Consider the following 20644-nt stretch of genomic DNA (forward strand, 5'->3'; position numbering starts at 1 on the left):
TTTATTTATCTTTTATTGGAAACTCAGATTTACAGAGAGAAGAAGAAAGGTAGAAGATCAGACCTAGAGACACAAGTAGATAAAGAAAGATCTTTATCTACAGCGTGGTGGCCTAGTGGCTAAAATCTTCGCCTTGAACGCACTAGGATCCCATGTGGGCGCCGGTTCTAATCCCTGCAACCCTGCTTCCCACCCAGCTTCCTGCTTGTGGCCTGGGAAAGCAGTCAAGGATGGCCCAAAGCCTTGGGACCCTGCACCCGTGTGGGAGACCCAGAAGAATCTCCTGGCTCCTGGCTTCGCATCAGCTTGGCTCTGGCCGTTGTGGCCACTTGGGGAGTGAATCATCGGACAGAAGATCTTCCTTCCTCTCTGTCTCTCCTCTACATATATCTGACTTTGCAATAAAAACAAATAAATTTAAAAAGAGAGAGAGAAAGATCCCTTGTCTGCTGGTCCACAAGAAACTGCAATGGCTAGAACTGAGCAGATTTGAAGCCAAGAGGCGGAAGCCTCTTCTGGGTCTCCCGTGTGAGTGCAGAGATCCCAGGCTTTGGGCCGTCCTCGACTGCTTTCCCAGTGAGCTGGATGGGAAGTGGAGCAGCCGGAAATAAAGCAGAGTGCACATGGGATCCTGAGAGTGCAAAAAGATTTAGCCATCAGCACCCCCCTTTTAAAAAATAATAAAGGCAGAATTATAGAGAAAGTGGGAAAGACATAAAAAGGATCTTCACCTTGGGGTTCATTTCCCAAGTTGGCCCAATGGTGGCTGGGAGGCTGGGCCTAGGCTAAGCCAGGAAAAACGAATTTCACCTGGGTTTTTCAAGTGATCTAAGGGGATTTCCTGCTGCTTTCTCAAGTGTGTTAGCTGGAAGTTAGTTGGGTTCAAAGAGGAGCACCTGGGAATGGGGACTGCCAGAAGGCTTCAACTCAGCAGTTAAGAATAAGGTGTCAGATAAGTATTTCGGTTCTAGTGTTGCAACAGCTTGAGTCTTGGTTTCCTCATCTGGTAGATATAGGTCTGTCTAGCCCAGAGGGTTCAGGATTAGATAAGATAATTGCGGGAAAGAATCAGCTGGGCACGTAGTAAACTCTAAATAAACATAAGCTGTTTTCATTGTGTCGTCACGACCTCACAGAGGAAGGCACAAAATCGAATTTTCAGATTAAAGTTAAAAAAAATACGTCATTAGCACTTTCAGGTCAGTTGGGAATGAAGTAGACCCCCTGCGAAAGGTGGAGGGGATCAAGTGACGTAGATCGCCTTAGCAACAGGCCCCCAAAGAAGGTGAATTTCAGTAGCCAATAGGAATCCGCACTGCGGAGGAGGTAGCCAATAGTTAACGGAAAGAGGAAGAGGGAGGACGCGCCAATTCTCCGGCTCGAGCCTCGGCCCAACAAAATGGCGGCGGCGGCGGCGTCGCTTTGTTTCCGCGGCTCCTGCGGCGGTGGCAGTGGTTTGGGCCTTTGAGCCGCGGGGAGGATTCTGTAGCAGCTACAGTAACTGTTAAGGCTCCTTTCATTTCTATCGTAACCGTGCGCCGAGGAGCGCAGAGCGGCTCCCAGCAGTCGCAGAAAGCTGCGCGGCTTTCCGGCGAAAACATGACCGCTGAGCCCATGAGGTAAAAACGCAACCCCTTCTCTCTCCGGCCCCAGCGCTTCGGGCCTCGGTGCCTTCGGCGGCCGTTGTTCGGTAGGGTTTTCACTGCGTTGGTTAGGCCGGTGTGCTGCTTTAGGGGAGAGTGGTGTCGTTTTTCGTTGGAGCCCGAGCCGGATTTCGGCGGAAGGCTGCTGCCGGGGCCGGGGCCGGGGCCGGGGCCGGGTGGGGGGGGGCGCGGCCTGGGGTGCCGGGCCAAGCTCCCTGGCTTCCCTGACCAGTGGAACCCCTGCTTGACTTCCTCTGTTTGTTTTTGTGCTTGTAGGGACTGGGACCCTGGGAATCGCAGTGGTTTTTGATATTCTGGCAATTCTTTCTAATCTTCGGGCCTAGAAACTGCGTGGGGGAAGAAACGGGGCGGGGGGGGGGAGGGGCGGGCCGGCGAGAGGATGTGAGATTCTGGGACGACTTAACGGCATTCCGCTCGCTCTGGACGGGAAGTGCCGGGCTCTGCGGGATTTTTCTTTTTTCTCCTCACACCCCCACCCCCCCTTCCCGACCCCCCCGGCATCCCGTGAAGATAAGGCTTTCTTTTTGCGGTGAGTGGGCGACGGAGGGTCTCGACAGGTATTTCAATTTCGTCTCTCCTCTAGAAACCTAACTGGTAGCCATGTATTCTCGGCCGGGGTTTATACTAACTCCCGCTTTTAGTTCCCCGGAGGGATCCTGGGGCGTCGTACTTTTTGTGAAGTCCGGTTTTAGTGGGACCTCAAATGTTAACCGCATTTTCCGGATTTCGAGCTCGAGCGATTAGACACTGTATTTATTTATTCCGTGACGGATAAGGGTGTAGGTTAACGTGAGTGGATGCGAAGTAAAGATGTATTGGTCCGGTACCCGTGCCTGGCAGGCTGCCTCTTACCAGTGAAGCGCGTTTATTTGGTTGTGTTTTGCTTGTGTATTGCTGATTTGCCTCTTGAGAGTGTCTTAACAATTTGGGTGGCTGATTAGGAAATGGATACCTCTTTCACGCAGGTGGCTGGTTTGATTTAGGAAGTTTAACTGTTTTTTTTTTTTTTTTTTTCATTCTACGGCTTGAATTAGCTAATTTTTCTGCCCTGAAATGCATTCCTGGTGCCCAATGGCGACGTGAAATTACAATAAGCAAGTATCAGAATTAGTTTTCTAAGTTGATAGAATGTGCCTCTGAGTGACAATTAGGATGGCATACATTTTTCAGACAACTTTAGCTACGGTATTCCGTATCTTGGGGGAAAAAGTATACCTGAGTTCTTAGTTTATAGGTCTGATTATGTAAAGATTGTGGCCTAGATTTCTGCATTTGTATAAATTAAGTCCAACAAAGCTTTATGGGTTTTGGGCATGCAAGAGGTTCAGAGAACAACTTGTTGGCTTGTATTTTCGGGCATTCAACATTCATATTCATGCACGCTGTCCCTGAGGGTTAAATGTCTGGATTTTAGTAAGTCTTGCGGGAGAGTATATTTAAAATCATAAGTTGGATTTGTATTTTCGCCTTTTCTTGAGGGTGAACAAGTTGAGTATAGAATTTTTCAATACAATAATTCATGTTTCAGGGTCAGTTTTCGCTGGTCTTCAGTTTTAGAGAGCATGATGGAACTCATAATAATGTGAACTGAAATTTTTTTGTCGCTTACCTATGGTGGTCTTTCATTCTAAAACTGCCCAAGGGGGGATGTTCTTAGTTTTCGCCATTTTGTTAGTGGGAAAAAACTGAGGCATGGAAACCAATAAACCCCACCAGATTGGTGCAGCTGGAATTGAACCTGGCGTTAACTCACAACCTGTGTTCTTAACCCCAAAGCATTGATGGCCCCTGGAGTTGCCAGATCTAAACTGATTATGACCGTTTTAATTGTTTTAATTGATCCCAGGCATTACAATGAAAGTTTCATGTTAGCTATTCTCACTGTCATTTGTTGTTCTTGATCTTGTAGCTGTTTAGAAGCATTATACTTTTTAAAAAAATATTTCATTTTGATCGGAAAGTCAGATATATATATAGAGGAGGAGAGGACAGAGAGGAGGATCTGTCTGCTGATTTACTCTCCAAGCGCCGCAACAGCCAGAGCTGCACCGATCCCCGAAGTCAGAAACCTGGAGCCTCTTCCGGGTCTCCCACGCAGGTGCAGGGTGCCAAGGCTTTGGGCCGTCCTCGACTGCTTTCCCAGGCCACAGGCAGGGAGCTGGATGGGAAGCGGGGCTGCCGGGGTTAGAACTGGCACTCATATGGGATCCCGGCTAAAGTCCTTGCCTTGCACACGCCACTAGGCTACCGCGCCAGGCAACAGAAGCATTACACCTTTTACATCTAGATGTACTATGAAATGAAATAACAGACGTATTTAATTCCAGTAAAGGAACACATAAATACAGGGAATTAATTAAAAAATGTGAGAGCCCTGGATTGTTTATTCTGAACGCGCTCCAAGTGGGCTGTTCAGAATTGTGTCAGGCTGAATCCTTTCTCTGCCAAGACTCAGGTACTTCTTGAGTTGAACCCACAATGCCACATCATGCTTGGTTATCTTTTTTTTTTTTTTTAACGTGAAAAGAAATGTTCTAGGATTCTGTGGCTGAAAAGTTGTCAGAAACAAGAGAGGAAATTACAGACCAGTGACCTGGCTGTCATACACAGACTAATAATCAGTGGCTTGATCTTTAAAGGTTTTTGTGTTTTTTAAAGGTTTTTATGGTGTTGTTGGTTGATTATATTTTAAGATTGTTTATTGATTTTTTATTGGAAAGGCAGATTTACAGAGAGAAGGAGAGATGGAAATAAAGATCTGCTGGTTCACTGCCTAAGTAGTAGTAGCAGGAGCTGGAGCTAAGCTGATAGGAAGCCTGGAGCTTCTTCCAGATCTCCCATTGGGTGCAGGGTCCCAAGGCTTTGGACTATCCTTGACTGCCTTCCCAGGCTACAAGCAGGAGCTGGATGGGAAGTGAAACAGCCAGGACATGAACTGGTGCCCATATGGAATCAGGGTGCTTGCAAGGGGAAGATGAACTAATTGAGCCATTGTACCCTGCCTGGTTGTTTTGTTTTCAAAAGATGGAGTGTTGGGCCTGGCGCGATAGCATAATGGTTTAAGTCCTAGCCTTGTATGCCCGGGATTCCATATGGGTGCTGGTTCTAATCCTGGCTGCCCCACTTTGCATCCAGCTCCCTGCTTGTGGCCTGGGAAAGCAGTGGAGGACTGCCCAAAGCCGTGGGACCCTGCACCCGTGTGGGAGACCAGGAACAAGGTCCTGGCTTCGGATTGGCTCAGCACTGGTGGTTGTGGCTGCTTTGGGAGTTAACCATCAGATGGAAGATCTTCCTCTCTCTCTCTCTCTCCTCCTCTGTATATCCGCCTTTACAATAAAAGAAAGAAATAAATCTTAAACTTGAAGAAACACACCATCTTTTTTTTTTGAGTATAAAACATGAACATCTGATTGACAGTCTTCATTCTCAGGTTTTGGTATTGGCAGATTAATGGAATTTGTAGTTCTTTTATATATATATATAAAATATTTTGACAATCTTTACATAGTTAATTAGGGTAAAAAGGTTCAAGGGCTACAGGAAAGTGGGTAAGACTATTATTTTTCCCAAATTGTTTCCTTCATGTTTAAAGGCGGGTATTAAGGGAGAAGGCCCACCCAATTTCCCACCCTCCCCAGGTCCCGGATGGTAGGGTATTCTCTGAGGTTCTTGCTCAAGTGGTTTTGATATTTCAACAGCTATGAATCGTTGCCAATCTTGCCACTCCAAGCACTATGGGGTCCTTGAGGATTCCACTGATTGACATAGGTCATCATAGAGTCTCTGTTTGCCCTATATTTCGCTGCCAACATATAGCTGGGATGGTTGGTTAACTTGTTCTGTCTTCTGTCTTTTCCTGGTTAGGGTTCTGGGTCCAGCATTTTGATTGGGGAGATCTCCAATGAAACTTTGTCTGAGGTGTTCTCGGACCTGATTCTTGTATGTTGTAGCAAGTACAGGGCCCAGCACAGTCCATTGCCCTGATCAGCTGGTGGTTGCAATCACTGGGTTGGTTCTGTTTTCACTCCTGACGGAATTTGTAGTTCTTATACTCATGGCAACTGACTACTAGAAGGCTGAAGGCTGTACAATGTGGTGTTAGTCTTAAATTTAGAAAGGCAGAAGTTGTTTAAGAGATCTTACATACATTAAGTGTCTGTTAAGATAATCGTTGAACAGTTGTGTAGTAACCTAGCTTTTGAAAAATGTTATTTGTGAAATATTTGAATCTCCACTATGTGGAAATCATTTAGCCAGACCTGTGGAGGGAAATGATATAAATGATACGAAGAGTGTTGAAAATAGTTAAATGACAATTCTTTGATTATGTTATGAATTGGGAGCAGTTAATTTTTTCTAGTTCTATTTATTCGATGGGAAAGAGAAACAGCAAGAGAGCAAGGTCACATTTCCCCATCAGTGGTTCACTCTCCAAACACTGGCAGCCGCCTGGGCAATCTGAAGCTGGGAATCCTATCCTAGGTTCCCACGAGGATATGCAGGGATCCAACCACTTCAGCCATTGCTTGCCGCCTTCCAAGGTGTGCAGGGGCCGGAAACTAGAATTGGGGGTGAGTTCTGGACTGGAACTCGGGTACTCCATGTGGGAGGTGGGTGTGTCAGGAGATGGCTTAATCTCTAGACCAAATGCCTGCCCTGTGATCTTAATTTTGATCAGGCTAGTTTTTATTATTTGTAACCCTAGATATAGCTGGCGTGAGCTTTCAGTTATATATTACACTTTTAAAGATAAGGTAAGTCAAATTCTTAAGAGTTTCCTGTTTCTGTATAGGTAAAGGTGTGTGGAATAGCTTTTCGTGAAGAATTGTATATGTGTGCATTTCAATTTTTTTTGAATTATTTATTTGAAAGGCAGAGAGATCTTTCATCTGCTTGTTCACTCCTCAAATTGGCTCTAATACTTGAGGCTGGGCTAGAGGTCAAGGCTAGAGATTAGAGCTTGTTCTGACTCCCCCATGTGTTTCTGCCAGCGCAAGCATCTAGGCCATCCTTCACTGCTTTCCAGGTGTGTTAACAGGGAGCTGGATTGGAAGTGGAGTAGCCAGGTCTTGAACCTGTACCCATATGGGATATCAGCATTTCAGATGGAGGCTTAGTGTGATACACCACAACACTGGCCCTTTTTATTTCACTTTTTGTTTTATTTTTTAAAATATTTATTTTATTTTTATTGGAAAGTCAGATTTAGAGAGAAGGAAAGACAGATCTTCCATCCACTGGTTCACTTCCCAAGTGGCCACAACAGTCAGAGCTGAGCTGATCCGAAGCCAGGATCCTGGAGCCTCTTCTGAGTGTCCTGTGTGGGTTTAGGGTCCCAAGGCTTTGGACCATCCTCAGCTGCTTTCCCAGGCCACAAGCAGAGAGCTGGATGGGAAGTGGAGCTGCCGGGACATGAACCGGCATCCATATGGGATCCCAGGCACATGTAACGTGAGAGAGAGGACTTCAGCCATTAGGTCACTGCCAAGCCCTTCATTTCACTTTTTAAAAGAATATTGATTTGAAAGGAAGCAGCAGACAACAGTGGGAGAGGCGAGAGATCAATCCTATGGTTCTCTTTCCAAATGGCTACAGCAATCTGATGGGCCAAAGTGAAACCATGAACTATACCCCCCCCCCCCCAGAGAGAGAGACCAAGTGAGCCAGGAACTCTATATTGGGGTCTCCCACAGGGCTGGCAGCATCCCAGGCACTTTGGCCATCTTCTTTCCCCGGCACATTAGGTGTATTAGCAAAGCAGTAGCTATTACTCAGAGTGGTACTGTGATACAGTATGTCAGCATAACCTGTTGCAGCATAACACTGGCCATTTGCTTTTGGAGTGAAATTGAACTTAGGAATTGAGTCACTGGATACAGGCAATCCTGAATTTACGTGAAATACTTTCTCCCAATACTTGACTGCTTACTTGGATATTAGCAGAAAATATTCAGGTGGTTTGAATAAATGAAAATGGTATATAGAATTAATGTGTCTTATAACAGGACAGTAAAAGGAATACCTTTCCGTATCTGCACCCTAATGCTTTTCTTGAAATAATCAGCTTGATAGCTAACATGAAATATTTTGTCTTCATTCTCCATCTGTAAAATGGGAGTTAAACAGCTGTTGGTAAAACCTGCAGGTATTACAGAGGTAACATGCTTATTAACAGTGGTTTTAAAAATCAGTAAGGTTCTTTGGAGTTTTCATTAATTGTTAAGAATAGGAGAGATCTGCGTGCCAGTGCTGTGGCTCAACAGGCTAACCCTCTACCCTGTGTCACTGACATCCCACCTGGGTGCCAGATATTGTCCTGGCTGTTCCACTTATGATCCAACTTTCTGCTTATGGCCTGGGAAAGCAAGAGAGAATGGCCCAAGTCTTTGGAACCCTGCATGGAAGACTTGAAAGAGGCTCCTGGCTTTGGATTGGTAAGCTCCTGTTCTTGGTTCTTGGTGGCCATTTGAGGAGTGACTCAGGGCATGGAAGACCTTCTCCCTCTTTTCTCTCTGTGAATCTGCCTTTCAAATAAATATAATAAGTAAATCTTTTATTATTTATTTGAAAAGTCAGATATACAGAGAGGAGGAGAGACAGAGAGGAAGATCTTCAATCTGCTGATTCACTCCCCAAGCGGCTGCAATGGCCGGGGCTGAGCCGATCTGAATCCAGGAGCTTCCTCTGGGTCTCCCAAGGCTATGGGCTGTCCTCCATCACCTTCCTAGGCCACAAGCACGGAGCCAGATGGGAAGCGGATCAGCCGGGATTAGAACCTGCACCCATGTGTGATCCCAGCATAGGCAAGGTGAGGACTTTAGCCACTAGGTTATGGCACTGGGCCCACATTACTTATTTTTAAAAACTTATAAATCGGGCCCAGTGCGATGGTGCAGTGGTTAAGGTCCTCGCCTTGAACGAGCCGGGATCCCATATGGAAGCCGGTTCTAATCCCGGCAGCCCCGCTTCCCTTCCAGCTCCCTGCCTGTGGCCTGGGAAAGCAGTCAAGGACGGCCCAAAGCTTTGGGACCCTGCACACGCTTGGGAGACCCGGAAGAGGCTCCTGGCTTCGGATTGGCTCAGCTCCAGCCGTTGTGGCCGCATGGGGAGTGAATCATTGGAGGGAAGATATTCCTCTCTGTCTTTCCTCTCTGTATATCCGCCTTTCCAATAAAAATACAATAAATCTTAAAAAAAACTTATAAATCAAAAATTATTTGAAAGAAGCTTCTTTAGTGGTTCATTTCCCAAATGCCCATGATAGTCAGGGCTGGGTGGGCTAGAACAAAGCCAGGAGCTTGCTACTTAGTTCTTGTCTTCCACTTGGGTGGCAGGAATCCAGCCGCCTGAACTATCACCTGCTGCCACCCAGGGTATATGTCAGTAGGAAGCTGGATTAGAAGCAGAGCCAGGATTGAATCCAAGGACTGTAATATGGGATACCGGCATCCGCGGTGGTGAGGTATTCACTGTGCCAGACATTCACCTCCTTCAGATCTTTAAAAAAATAATTCTTCTCTAAGGATTGATCATTATTTACTTTTTATTATGTTTTTCATTTTAGAGATGGGGAAGGGTAATGATGAGGCAAAGTTTCCTTTCTTTTCAAACATTCACTTTTTAATTTTTATTTTGTTTGAAAGGAGGAGGAAGAAATGGAGAGAGGGGTCAGGGAGAGAGTCTAATTGACTAGTTCTGTTCCTAATTGCCTGTAACAGCTAGGGTTGAGCCAGTCTGTTATCAGGAGCCAGTAACGAAATCTCAGCCTTCTGCATAGCGCTTGAGCCATTGTTTGCTGCTTTCCCAGAAACTAGCTGGGTCGAAGGCGTATGAGTAGGGACTCAAACCAGATACTCTGATAATGTGGCAAGTGGTGACCTAATTCAAATGGCAAAGGCCCACCCGTTTTTGTTCCTTTATTTCAGAGGCAGAGAGACCCAGAGATTTCTTTTGCTGATTCACTCCAAATGCCCACCTGCAGTGGCCAGGGATAGGTTGGTACTGAAGCTGGAAGCTCATTCCAGATTTTCCCTACATTGTTAGTTAGAACTCAGTTCCTTTTCTTTTTTTTTTTTTTTTAAAGATTTATTTATTTATTGGAAAGTCAGATATACAGAGAGGAGGAGAGACAGAGAGGAAGATCTTCTGTCCGATGATTCACTCCCCAAGTGAGCGCAACGGCCAGTGTTATGCCGATCCGAAGCTGGGAACCAGGAACTTCTTCCTGGTCTCCCACGCGGGTGCAGGGTCCCAAGGACTGCTTTCCCAGGCCACAAGCAGGGAGCTGGATGGGAAGTGGGGCTGCCGGGATTAGAACCGGCGCCCATATGGGATCCTGGCTCGTTCAAGGCGAGGCCTTGAGCTGCTAGGCCATGCCGCTGGACCCCAAGAACTCAATTTCTTGAGCTGTCATTACTGTCTCCTTGTGTTCTGCTCTGTTAACTATTTACATGATATTTGCTTAAGAAATTACTGCTATAATGGCCAGTGCTATGGTATAGTAAATAAGCCTCTGTTCTGGTTCTGTGATACTGGCATCCAATATGGGTGCTGGTTCATATCTTGCCTGCGCCGCTTCTAATCCAGCTCCCTGCATATGTCCTGGGAAAAGCAATGGAGGATGGTCCAAGTGCTTGGGCCACTGTACCCACATTGGGTACCCAGAAGAACCTCTGAGCTCCTGGCTTTGGATTGGCTCAGTCTCAGTTGTTGGGGCCATCTGGGGAGTGAATCAATGGATTGAAGGATGTTTCAGTCTTTCCCACTCTTAACTCTGTAACTCTTTCAAATAAAAATAAAATAATTTTTTAGATCTTTTTATTGAGTTTATTTGTTTGAATTTTATGATAAAATTCCGTAGGGTCTGGGATTGTCCCCACACCAAATTATCACCCCTCTGATTTTCCCCATCTTGTTACAATAGTATAGTCCTTCATAAGCACTCACAATTCCATCAGTGTTATTTAAGTGTTCCCCGACATTGTAGGTGTGGACAGTGTCGGTGCAGCATCCTATTGTCTATATGTCCAACAGTTTCATTAGTAGTCCATCTTTGATTTGGAAGTAAGGATGCATACTGCATTGTATCTTCATATCTGGAGGTGATAATCTCTGCTATGCCATCACTATGCATTCCCTTAAATGAGAAGCCACAGAACAAAGTCAACAACAGGTATGAAGTTAAAACAACAGTATCAGCAACAAATTACAGCACCATGGAGTCGATAAAGTGCACCACTGAATAACAAATGCACGGGTGATGAAAGCACAAAAGCCTCTAGGGTGAAATGATGCCACTGTGCAATCCATGAAGCAGTGATTAATTTGACGAGATAAAAAACCATTAGAAAGGAAAATGAAATAAAATCATAAAAACACATGGGATGCAGCAAAGACAGTATGGAAAGGGTTATTGAACTGATAATTTGCTTTATGGCTTCCTTACATTAGAGAGAACATGTGGTATTTGTCCTTTTGGGTTTGCCTCATTTCACTGAGCATAATGATCTCTAGCTGGGACTGTCTAGTTGTAAATGGTATAATTTCAATCTTTTTATTTTTAAGATTTATATTTATTGGAAAGGCGGATATACAGAGAGGAGGAGAGACAGAGAGGAAGATCTTCTGTCCCATGATTCACTTCCCAAGTGACCGCAACGGCTGGTCCTGTGCCTGTCCGAAGCCAGGATCCAGGACCCTCTTCCGGGTCTCCCACACGGGTGCAGGGTCCCAAAGCTTTGGGCCGTCCTCGACTGCTTTCCCAGGTCACAAGCAGGGAGCTGGATGGGAAGTGGAGCTGCCAGGATTAGAACCGGCACCCATATGGGATCCTGGCGCATTCAAGGCGAGGACTTGAGCCACTAGGCCATGCCGCCGGGCCCATAACTTCATTCTTATTAGTGGCTGAATAATATTCAATGGAGTAGATGTACCACAGTCTCTAACCACTCTTTGGACGGGCATCTGGATGTTTCCATGTTTTTTTCTATTGTGGATTGTGCTGCTGTAAATATAGGATTACAGATTCCCTTCTCATATGTAGTTTTCATTTCCTTTGGGTATATTCCTAGAAGCAGGATAGCTGGGTCGTGTGGCAGGCTTATTTGCAATTCTCTAAGCACTCTCCATACTGATTTACATAGTTGTCGTACTAACCTGTACTCTTACAAGCAGTGAAGGTACCTTCCCACATCCACGCCAGCAGGTGTTGTTAGAAGCTTTCTGAATGTAGGCCAACCTCCCTGAAGTTAGATGGTGCCTGAATGTGGTTTTCATTTGTATCTCCCTGATGGCTAGGGAGCCTGAGCATCTTTTCATATGTCTGTTACCATTTGAATCAGTCTTTTTGAAAAACATTTATTTCTTTCATCAATAAACTAGTTTTTGAAAGAAATTATTGGTATAGCAAAAATGGTTTATATCCCACATTATTTATTATCCTATAACTTGTATTTTGGGAATGTTTTATTGATCTGATACTAGCTGATCAAGTAGGTTCAAGACACTACTCACCTAAGTTATGCAAAGGATAATAAAACAAAATTCTTGCCTCCTTAGGCTTTCTTAGCCGTGTTGAAATGGAAATTGATTGTATTAGGAATCAGAAAGGAAGAAAAGCTTAATTTTGAGGATGTGCAGGAAAGTTTCACAGAGGAGACTGTATTTAGTTTTGAATGAATTAGCAGTTAAAGGTTGGCTGTGAGAGGGCAGATTAGTGGATAATGGGATTAGTATGGATAAAGATGAGTGTTATTGGGTGAGCATTTGGTGCAGTGATTAGAATGCTGCTTGAAACTCCTGCATCCCATAGTGGAGTGCTTGGATTTGAGTCCTGGCTAATATGTGGGAGACAGCAGGTGGTGGATGACTGCCACTCATGTGGAGGACCTGGATGGAGTTCCTGTCTTCTTCAGTGGGTTTTGGCTTTGATTGTTTTGGGTATTTGGGGAGTGAATCAGAAAGTGGAAGATCTTTCCTGTCTTTATCCTCCTGCCTGTCCCTTTCAAATAAAAAAAGGAACTTAAAAAATTAAAAAGATTAGTTTTATTTTCCAGATAGTAGAAGAAAGAAGACCTAAACAAATAGTTTTGGAGCAGGCTGTAAAGTGGTAAATGGTGCCCGAGATAAAGTTGATGGATAACCCACCTGATGGCTAACCTTGCACGTACCGGGATCCTCTATGGGCACCGATTTGTATCCAGGCTGCTCCACTTCCCATCCAGCTCCCTGTTTGTGGCCTGGGAAAGCAGGAGAAGATGGTCCAAAGCCTTGGGACCCTGTACCCACGTGGGATACACAGAAGAAGCTCCTGGCTTCGGATTGGCTCAGCTCTGGCCATTGTGGCCACTTGGAGCATGAACCAGTGGATGGAAGATCTTTGTGTCTGTCTCTCCTTCTCTCTGTAAATATGCCTTTATAATGAAAATAAACTTTTTTTTCCAAAAAAGGCAAAGTGAGATAAGTATACTGTACACACAATCATCCATCTCCCAGTTCACTTTTTAAAAATATATATATATATTTTAAATTTTGAATTATGTGGTACAATTTTGTATAAGCTGGGATTCCTCCCTGAACTCCCACCCCCGACAGATTTTCCCCATTTTACTACAATAATGTAGTCCTTCATAAGGAATCATAATTCTATCAGTCTATTATTTGCCAGTTTACTTTCCAAATCTCTGCTTTGCCACAATGTCAGTCTCTGTACTTTAATTAAAAAAATATTTTTCCCATATTTTCTTTTTTGAATATTTATTTTGAATTTTACGGTACAATTTCATAGAGTTTGGGATTTTCCCCTCCCCAAAATCCCACCTCCCTGATTGATTTTTCCCACGTTGTTACAATAGTATAATCTTCGTAAGGAGTCCTGATTCCATCGATCTCCCATATTTTCAAAATTTGAAAGAAACAGTGAACATTCATGCAGAGATTTCCCTATCCAAGAGCTTGGAATAGCTGGAATTGGGGGTGAGGGTAGCATAACTCAGAACATCATTCTTTTTTGTTGTGGGATAATATTTCATCCGTCATTTGGTGGTTACTTTATTGGATATTATGAATCATGTTGCTGTGAATGTGTGAATGTTTTTGTGTAGGCATAAGTTTTCTTTTCTCTTGGAGTGTAACTCCTAGATCCCATATGAACTATATTTACCTTTTCCAGAAACTGTTTTGGATTCATGTCAACAATGTGTGAGGATTACAATTTTTTTTTGAAGATTTATATATTTTTATTGGAAAGTCAGATATATATAGAGGAGGAGAGACAGAGAGGAGGATCTTCTGTCTGATGATTCACTCCCCAAGTGAGCGCAACGGCCAGTGTTATGCCGATCTGGAGCCAGGAACCAGGAACTTCTTCCTGGTCTCCCACACGGGTGCAGGGTCCCAAGGCTTTGGGCCATCCTCAACTCCTTTCCCAGGCCACAAGCATGGAGCTGGAAGGGAAGTGGGGCTGCCGGGATTAGAACCGGTGCCCATATGGGATCCGGTGCGTTCAAGGTGAGGACTTTAGCTTAAAGGTCACGCTGCTGGGCCCAAGGATTACAGTTTCTACACATCTTTAGCAACACCTGCTTTCTTAGATTATTTTATTGCAATGGCAGATTTCCAAGGAGAAGAAGAGAAACAGATCTCCCATCTGCTGGTTCACTCCCCAAATGGCAGCAACAGCTGCAACTGAGCCACTGTAGGCCAGAGCTAGGAGCCTCCTACAGGTCTCCATGTGGGCACAGGGTCCCATTGGGCCATCTTTTACTGTTTTCACAGACCATAATGAGCAAGGAGCTAGATGGGAAGTGGAGTTGCCAGGACATGAACTGGCACTCATATGGAATGCTGTACTTGGAGATAGATGATTAGCCAGTTGAGCCATTGTGCCTATCCCAGTAGTTTCTTCTTTGAAAAGTTTTATTTATTTTTATTGAAAAGTCAGATATACAGAGAGAAGAGACAGGCAGGAAAATCTTCTGTCTGATGATTGACTTCATAAGTTGCCACAGTGGCTGGAGCTGAGCTGAGCTCTTCCGAAGCCAGAAGCTTGGAGCCTCTTATGAGGCTTCCACATGTGTGCAGAGTCCCAAGGCTTTGGGCCGTCCTTGACTGCTTTCCCAGGCCACATGCAGGAGGTTGGATGGGGAGTGGAGCAGCTGGGATGCAAATTGGTGTCCATATGCACATGCAAGGCAAGAATTTTAGCCACTAGGCTACCACACCAGGTCCCCGTGTTTGCTTTTGATTAGGATGGAGAAGGTCAGGTATGGAGGAAGGTGGGTGGGACATACGTTTCAGTCCTCTTTTCCCCCTGTTTCTGCTGGGAAGGAAGGGTAAAGGGACTCTCCTTTCTGTCAAACCACATCAGCACCCTGGAATGGGGGATGGTCTTTTGATGATGCCTTACAGACCCCAATGTGGGGAAGAGTATTCTGAGGATATTACTCTAGTGGTTTTGATAGTTCTGAGAAGTTGTTGGTTTTAGTTACTCCAGAGTTGAGAAAATCTTTCTAAGTTTTCCTGGTTGCTAGCTTGGCCATGAGAGTTGTCCAGCCTGTTCTGGTTTCCATCTTCTGTAAGGGAGTTGATGTCCCCTGATGGCCTAAATGAACCTGCTATCAGTTCCCCCTTGTGCATTTGTGCCTGCTGCCCACTGCACAGGCATCAGAAAGTGTACAGTCTGAAATATACACTTCAAAGCTGGGCCACATATCCTGTGATTTTCCAAAGTAGTTGGAGCCTGAATCCAACAGTTTAGACAGGGAATCCCCCCAAGAAACCTTGCCTGAGATGACCTTAAACTTGACTCTTACATGTTCCAGTTGGTGCAGGGTCAGGTGTGATCTGTCACTTATACTAGCCATTGTACATACTACTGTTGAATTCAGCTTGGTCTGTTCTGTCTTAGGCCCATATTTCCACATGAATAGGTGGGTGTTGTGGCCAAGCACAGCCAATTGGTCATATAACTGGTCCTCATGCATGTCAGCTGGTGTTACAACCTAGTTGCGTCGACCCCCTAGTCCATGTTCCATCAGATTCTTGTGCACATTTGTGGGTGCTGCAGGTTAGCTCTGCCCTACCTGCCTCAGTCCCACCCTCATGTATGGTAACAGGTACCACTGCCTTGTCCAGCTGGCCTCGCTGCCATCGTTAGTTTTTGTACTTACCAGGAGAAAAGTATAGCCTAGCAGGGGAGTGCCTATAGTTCCCCTACCAGGCATGCTCCCAGCCCAGGATCTTGTGCCTGCTGAGGTATTGTACTTTAGCCTGACATGACTTAGACCCAGTCCTGGTGCTTGTCAGCTTGTGCTTCAGCCCAGCTCTGCTGGTATGCACCCATCTGGCTGTCATGTATACCAGTGAGTGCAGCTGTATACCCTAGCTTAGCCTGCCCTCAGACTGGTCTTCTCCCAATCCCAGCTCTCATGCTCACCAGTGGAAATTGTGCCTAGCAGGGGAGTTACCCATATTCCCCTACCAGGTCTGCTCCCGGCCTCAGATCCCATGTGTGCTGTTGGATGCTGCTGCCAGGAGTGACATGGCTGGCCCCCAGTCCTGATACCCATCAGTGGATACTATAGCCTAACCTGACTGGCCCACACCCGTTCTGACTTACCAATGGGTGCTGCAGCTATAGTCCAGCCTGACCCATCCTCGGACCCAGCTCTTGTGTGACATGGTTGATGTTGCATCCTAGTCTAGCCTGTCCCACACCCGTTTTAGCTCCAGTGGGTACTGGAGCCCAGCCCAGTTTGGTCTGTCGCCAGACTCAACCAACACGCACATGCTGATGGGTGCTGTAGCCTTGCCCAGCCTGATCTGCCCACAGCCCTGGCTTTTACACTTACCAGTGGGATCTGCAGTCTAGAAGGGAAGTCCTCAGAGTTCCCCTATTTGCCCTTCCCAGCCCCAGGTCTTGCACTACCTGGCATGGCCCACCTGTAGTCTGAGCGCTTGCTTGTGGTTGTTACAGTGTGGCCTAGCTAGGCATACCCTGTCCTCGTTCTTGCGCATGCCAGTGGGTGCTAAGGCCTCACTAACCCTAAGTCCTAGTGCCTATGCTACCCAGAGGGAGCTGTGGACTAGTAGGTAAGCTCCCTATGTTGCCCTACCAGGTCCTCTGCCAGCCTCAGATCTCATGTGTGCCAGTAGGGGCAGTGACCCTGCTTTGCATGATCTGCTGTTAATATTTACCCTTGCACATGCCTGTGGGTGCTGTAGCCTGTCCCTACCTGGCTTTCTTATAGCTGCAAGTGTTGGGTGGATTCTAAGGTCCCGTCTGGCTGGGCCTGCTTCTGCCCCCAGCTCTCTGTAAGACCTTTAGGTACAGCACTCCCACAGAGGCGAGCCCACAATTCCCCTTCAGAATCTATCCCTAGATCTGATTCTCTCACATTGTAGTGGTTGCTGTGGTCCAGCCTGACGTGGCCCACTCCTTGTTCCAACACTCACATGCAGCAAATGCCACCTAGCCCAGCCAGGCATGCCCCTCAGCCCCCGCTTTTGTGAGGGCCAGGTGATGTTTGTAGCCCAACCCAGGTGTCCCATGTGGTGGGTGCCTTGGCCTGACTCAGACATGCCCTCCAGTTTCCCTTCTCTAAACTACTCTGCCTCAGCTCTCTGACCCACCTGGGAATGAAGTGGCTGGGCCTGTGGAAACCCCCCGAAATCATTCCTATGCTGTGAAACATGCCCTCAGCCTCTCCCACTCTGATATATCCCAACACCTTGACTGGACAATCTGTAGGCTCCCCCACCAAGTGACCAGGGTGGTGTGCCTGACTTGAGGTTCCTCACCATCCCCACAAATAATAATACATAACTATGATGGTAAACTGGTATACAGTTAATACAAATTTGGCATTAACCAGGCCCAGAATAGCTGCCAGCTATTGGCTGCTTTTCTCCTGGCAGTGTAACACTTAGCTACAAGGCCGCCTAAGCAGTTGCCTGCAGTTGGGGGTTTCTTTATATCTAGTGACATGAAAACTGTGCAGAAACTAACCACTGGGTATAGCTGCTTAGTTCTTTGCTTGAATGGAGTGATTCCTAATCCAGAAAGGTCTAATAAACTATAACCTATTATACTTGGACTTTCCATTTAAATTTTTTGATTATGGTGAGATTGAAGTACTTCTTATCCCATAGTAGTTTTATGAAAACTTTGATGCAAATTTTGTAGGTACATGCATGTTTTGTTTTTATGTAGCTTAAATACATGTTTCGTTTTTATTTCTATCCTGTATTTTTGGCACCTTAAAAATTGAGATAAATAGGTTCTCTGTCTCTCCTCCTCTCTGTATATCTGACTCTGTAGTAAAACAAAAATAATTGAGATTAACGGGGCCCAGCATGGTAGCCTAGAGGCTAAAATCCTCACCATGCATGTGCTAGGATCCCATATGGGCGCCGGTTCTAATCCCGGCAGCTTCACTTCCCATCCAGCTCCCTGCCTGTGGCCTGGGAAAGCAGTCGAGGGTGGCCCAAAGCCTTGGGACCCTGCACCTGTGTGGGAGACCAGGAAGAAACTCCTGGCTCCTGGCTTCGGATCAGCTCAGCCCTGGCTGTTGCGGCCGCTTGGGGAGTGAATCATTGGACAGAAGATCTGACTTTACAATAAAAATTTTAAAAATTGAGATTAAATTAACAATTGTTAAGTGTGCGGTTCAGTGCTTTTTTACAGTACATTTGCATTATTTTGCAACTCTTGTTGGTAGAATGTTATTACCTGTATCATTCTGTTTGCTGGTTCATTCTCCAAATGGCCACACTGTTTGGCGCTGATGCAGTACCTATATGCTGGGGTCCTAGGTGCTAGGGACCTAGAGTCCAAGTCCCCTATTTTAAGTGGCACTGTCCAAAGTGCTTAAACCATTCCCTGCTGCTTTTCCCATGTATGTTAGCAGGGAGCTGGATTGCAAGTGTAACAGCTGGGATTGAAGCTGATGTTCTGATATTGGTTGCCAGCATCACAGGTGGCCACCTAGCTTGCTGTTCCACAATACTAGCCCTCTACATTTTGCCTCTTAATTCTCCCTTTCCTCATGCCCACATAACCACTAAATCTGTTCTCTGTTTCTCTGAGCTTACATATTCCAAATGTTTTGTATATATAAATGGAATCATAAAATATGACATCTTGTGTTGGCTTCTTTAGCATATGTTTTAGGACATATCAGCTTTCATTTATTTTTATGAAGGTATGCTATTCCATGGATATATGCCACATTTTGTTTGTTCGTCAGTAGTTATGACTTTGGGTACTATTTTTTTTTTTTTTTTGCTGTTATTGTAAATGTGTGTGCAATGTACTCTGAGTAAATAGGTATAGAGTTGCTTGATCATTTGATAGTAATTTTTTGTCCTAAAAATTCACGTATTTGAGAGACAGAATGACTGATTGATTTTGTCTGTAAGTTCCCTTCCCAAATGGTTATGTTTAGGCCAGTCTGAAGCCAGGAGTTGGGAACTCTATCCCTGTCTCCCACACTGGACCCGACTACGTGGGCTGCAGGGAACCATGTACGTGAGCCATCTTCTGTCTTGTCAAGTGCATTAGCATGGGGCTATATTGGAAGTGAAGCAGTCAGAAGTTGAGGTGGCACTGGTGGCATGTTGGCATCGCAGGTAGTGGTGCTACACTGTCCCCTATCTTTAATTTTTTGCGTAACTACCAAACTTTATTTTACAATGTCTGTACATTTTACTAGCAATGTATGTGCATTCTATTTTCTCTAATTTTCCCAGCAGTTTTATTTATTTATTTATTTTTAAGATTTATATATTTATTGGAAAATCAGATATACAGAGAGGAGAGACAGAGAGGAAGATCTTCGTCCGATGATTCACTTCCCAAGTGAGCACAACGGCCAGTGCTATGCTGATCTGAAGCCAGGATCCAGGAACTTCTTCCTGGTCTCCCACACGGGTGCAGGGTCCCAAAGCTTTGGGCCGTCCTCCACTGCTTTCCCAGGTCACAAGCAGGGAGCTGGATGGGGAGTGGAGCAGCCAGGATTAGAACCGGCGCCCATATGGGATCCCGGTTCATTCAAGGTGAGGACTTGAGCTGCTAGGTCACGCCGCTGGGCCCCTAGCAGTTTTTTTTAAATTTGAAATAATTATTTTATTTATTCTGTTGTGTAACTTGGTTTCTTGGTGGTTTTGCTAAATCAACCAATGATCTTGAGCATTTTTTTTCATGTGCTTAATGATCATTTGTATATTTTCTTTGGAGAAATGTATACTGTGTCCTTTGTGTATTTTGTTTTAAGATTAAGTTGAAAAGGTAGAGATGAAGGACGACATAGACCATTGACTGGGTCACACTAAATCCTTGAAGCCAGTATCCTAAAGCTCCTTCTGGGTCTTCCACCTGGGTGGCAGGGACCCAAGTGCTTGGGCTGTCTTCTACTTTTCTAATCCTATTAGCAGGAGAATGGTTAGGAAGGAAGAGTGGCCGAGACTGGAAGTGATGTTCCAATAATGTGATGCCAGCATCCCAAGCAGCAGCTTCACTTGCTGCAACATACAACAGCCTCCATTTTGCTCATTTTAAAATCGATTATTTTATCTTTTTATTAACTAGGAATTTTAAAAATTTTGGATGCCAGATCTTTAGGAGAATTACTATTTGAACATTGCTGTTTTCTAACATTGTTATAATTTTGTCTTCCTTTTGTTTCAAAACTTTCTTTGCAAAGATTAACTTATTTTTATTGAAAAGACAAGTTTATAGAGAGGAGAGACAGATTTTCCACTCGCTTGTTTGCTCCCCAAGTGGGTGTAACAGCTATAGCTTGAGCCAATGCAAAGCCAGGAGCCAGGAGCTTCTTCTGGACCTCCCACATGGATGCAGGGTCCCAAGGCTTTGGGCCATCCTCCACTGTTCTCCCAGGCCACAAGCAGGGAGCTGGATGGGAAGTAGAATAGCTGGACATAATGAACCTGTGCTTATGTGGGATTCCAGTGCATTCAAGGCA

General features: G+C 45.3%; 1 protein-coding gene across 8 annotated transcripts in view; it reads left to right on the forward strand.

Moving 5' to 3' along the window:
* The first annotated feature begins 1402 nt into the window (after positions 1–1402).
* ATRX (ATRX chromatin remodeler) overlaps positions 1403–20644 on the forward strand; it is a 188983-nt gene continuing 169741 nt past the window's right edge. For all 8 annotated transcript variants that reach the window (XM_040999433.1, XM_040999434.1, XM_040999436.1 and 5 more), the window contains exon 1: positions 1403–1619. In XM_040999433.1, coding sequence (XP_040855367.1) covers positions 1600–1619 — 20 coding nt within the window. In that variant the 5' untranslated portion in view covers positions 1403–1599. The remainder of the gene's footprint in view (positions 1620–20644) is intronic.

The sequence above is a fragment of the Ochotona curzoniae genome, unplaced genomic scaffold, assembly GCF_017591425.1.
Source record: "Ochotona curzoniae isolate NIBS_2020 unplaced genomic scaffold, NIBS_Ocur_1.0 scaffold_1852, whole genome shotgun sequence".
In the NCBI taxonomy this organism is placed as follows: Eukaryota; Metazoa; Chordata; class Mammalia; order Lagomorpha; family Ochotonidae; genus Ochotona; species Ochotona curzoniae.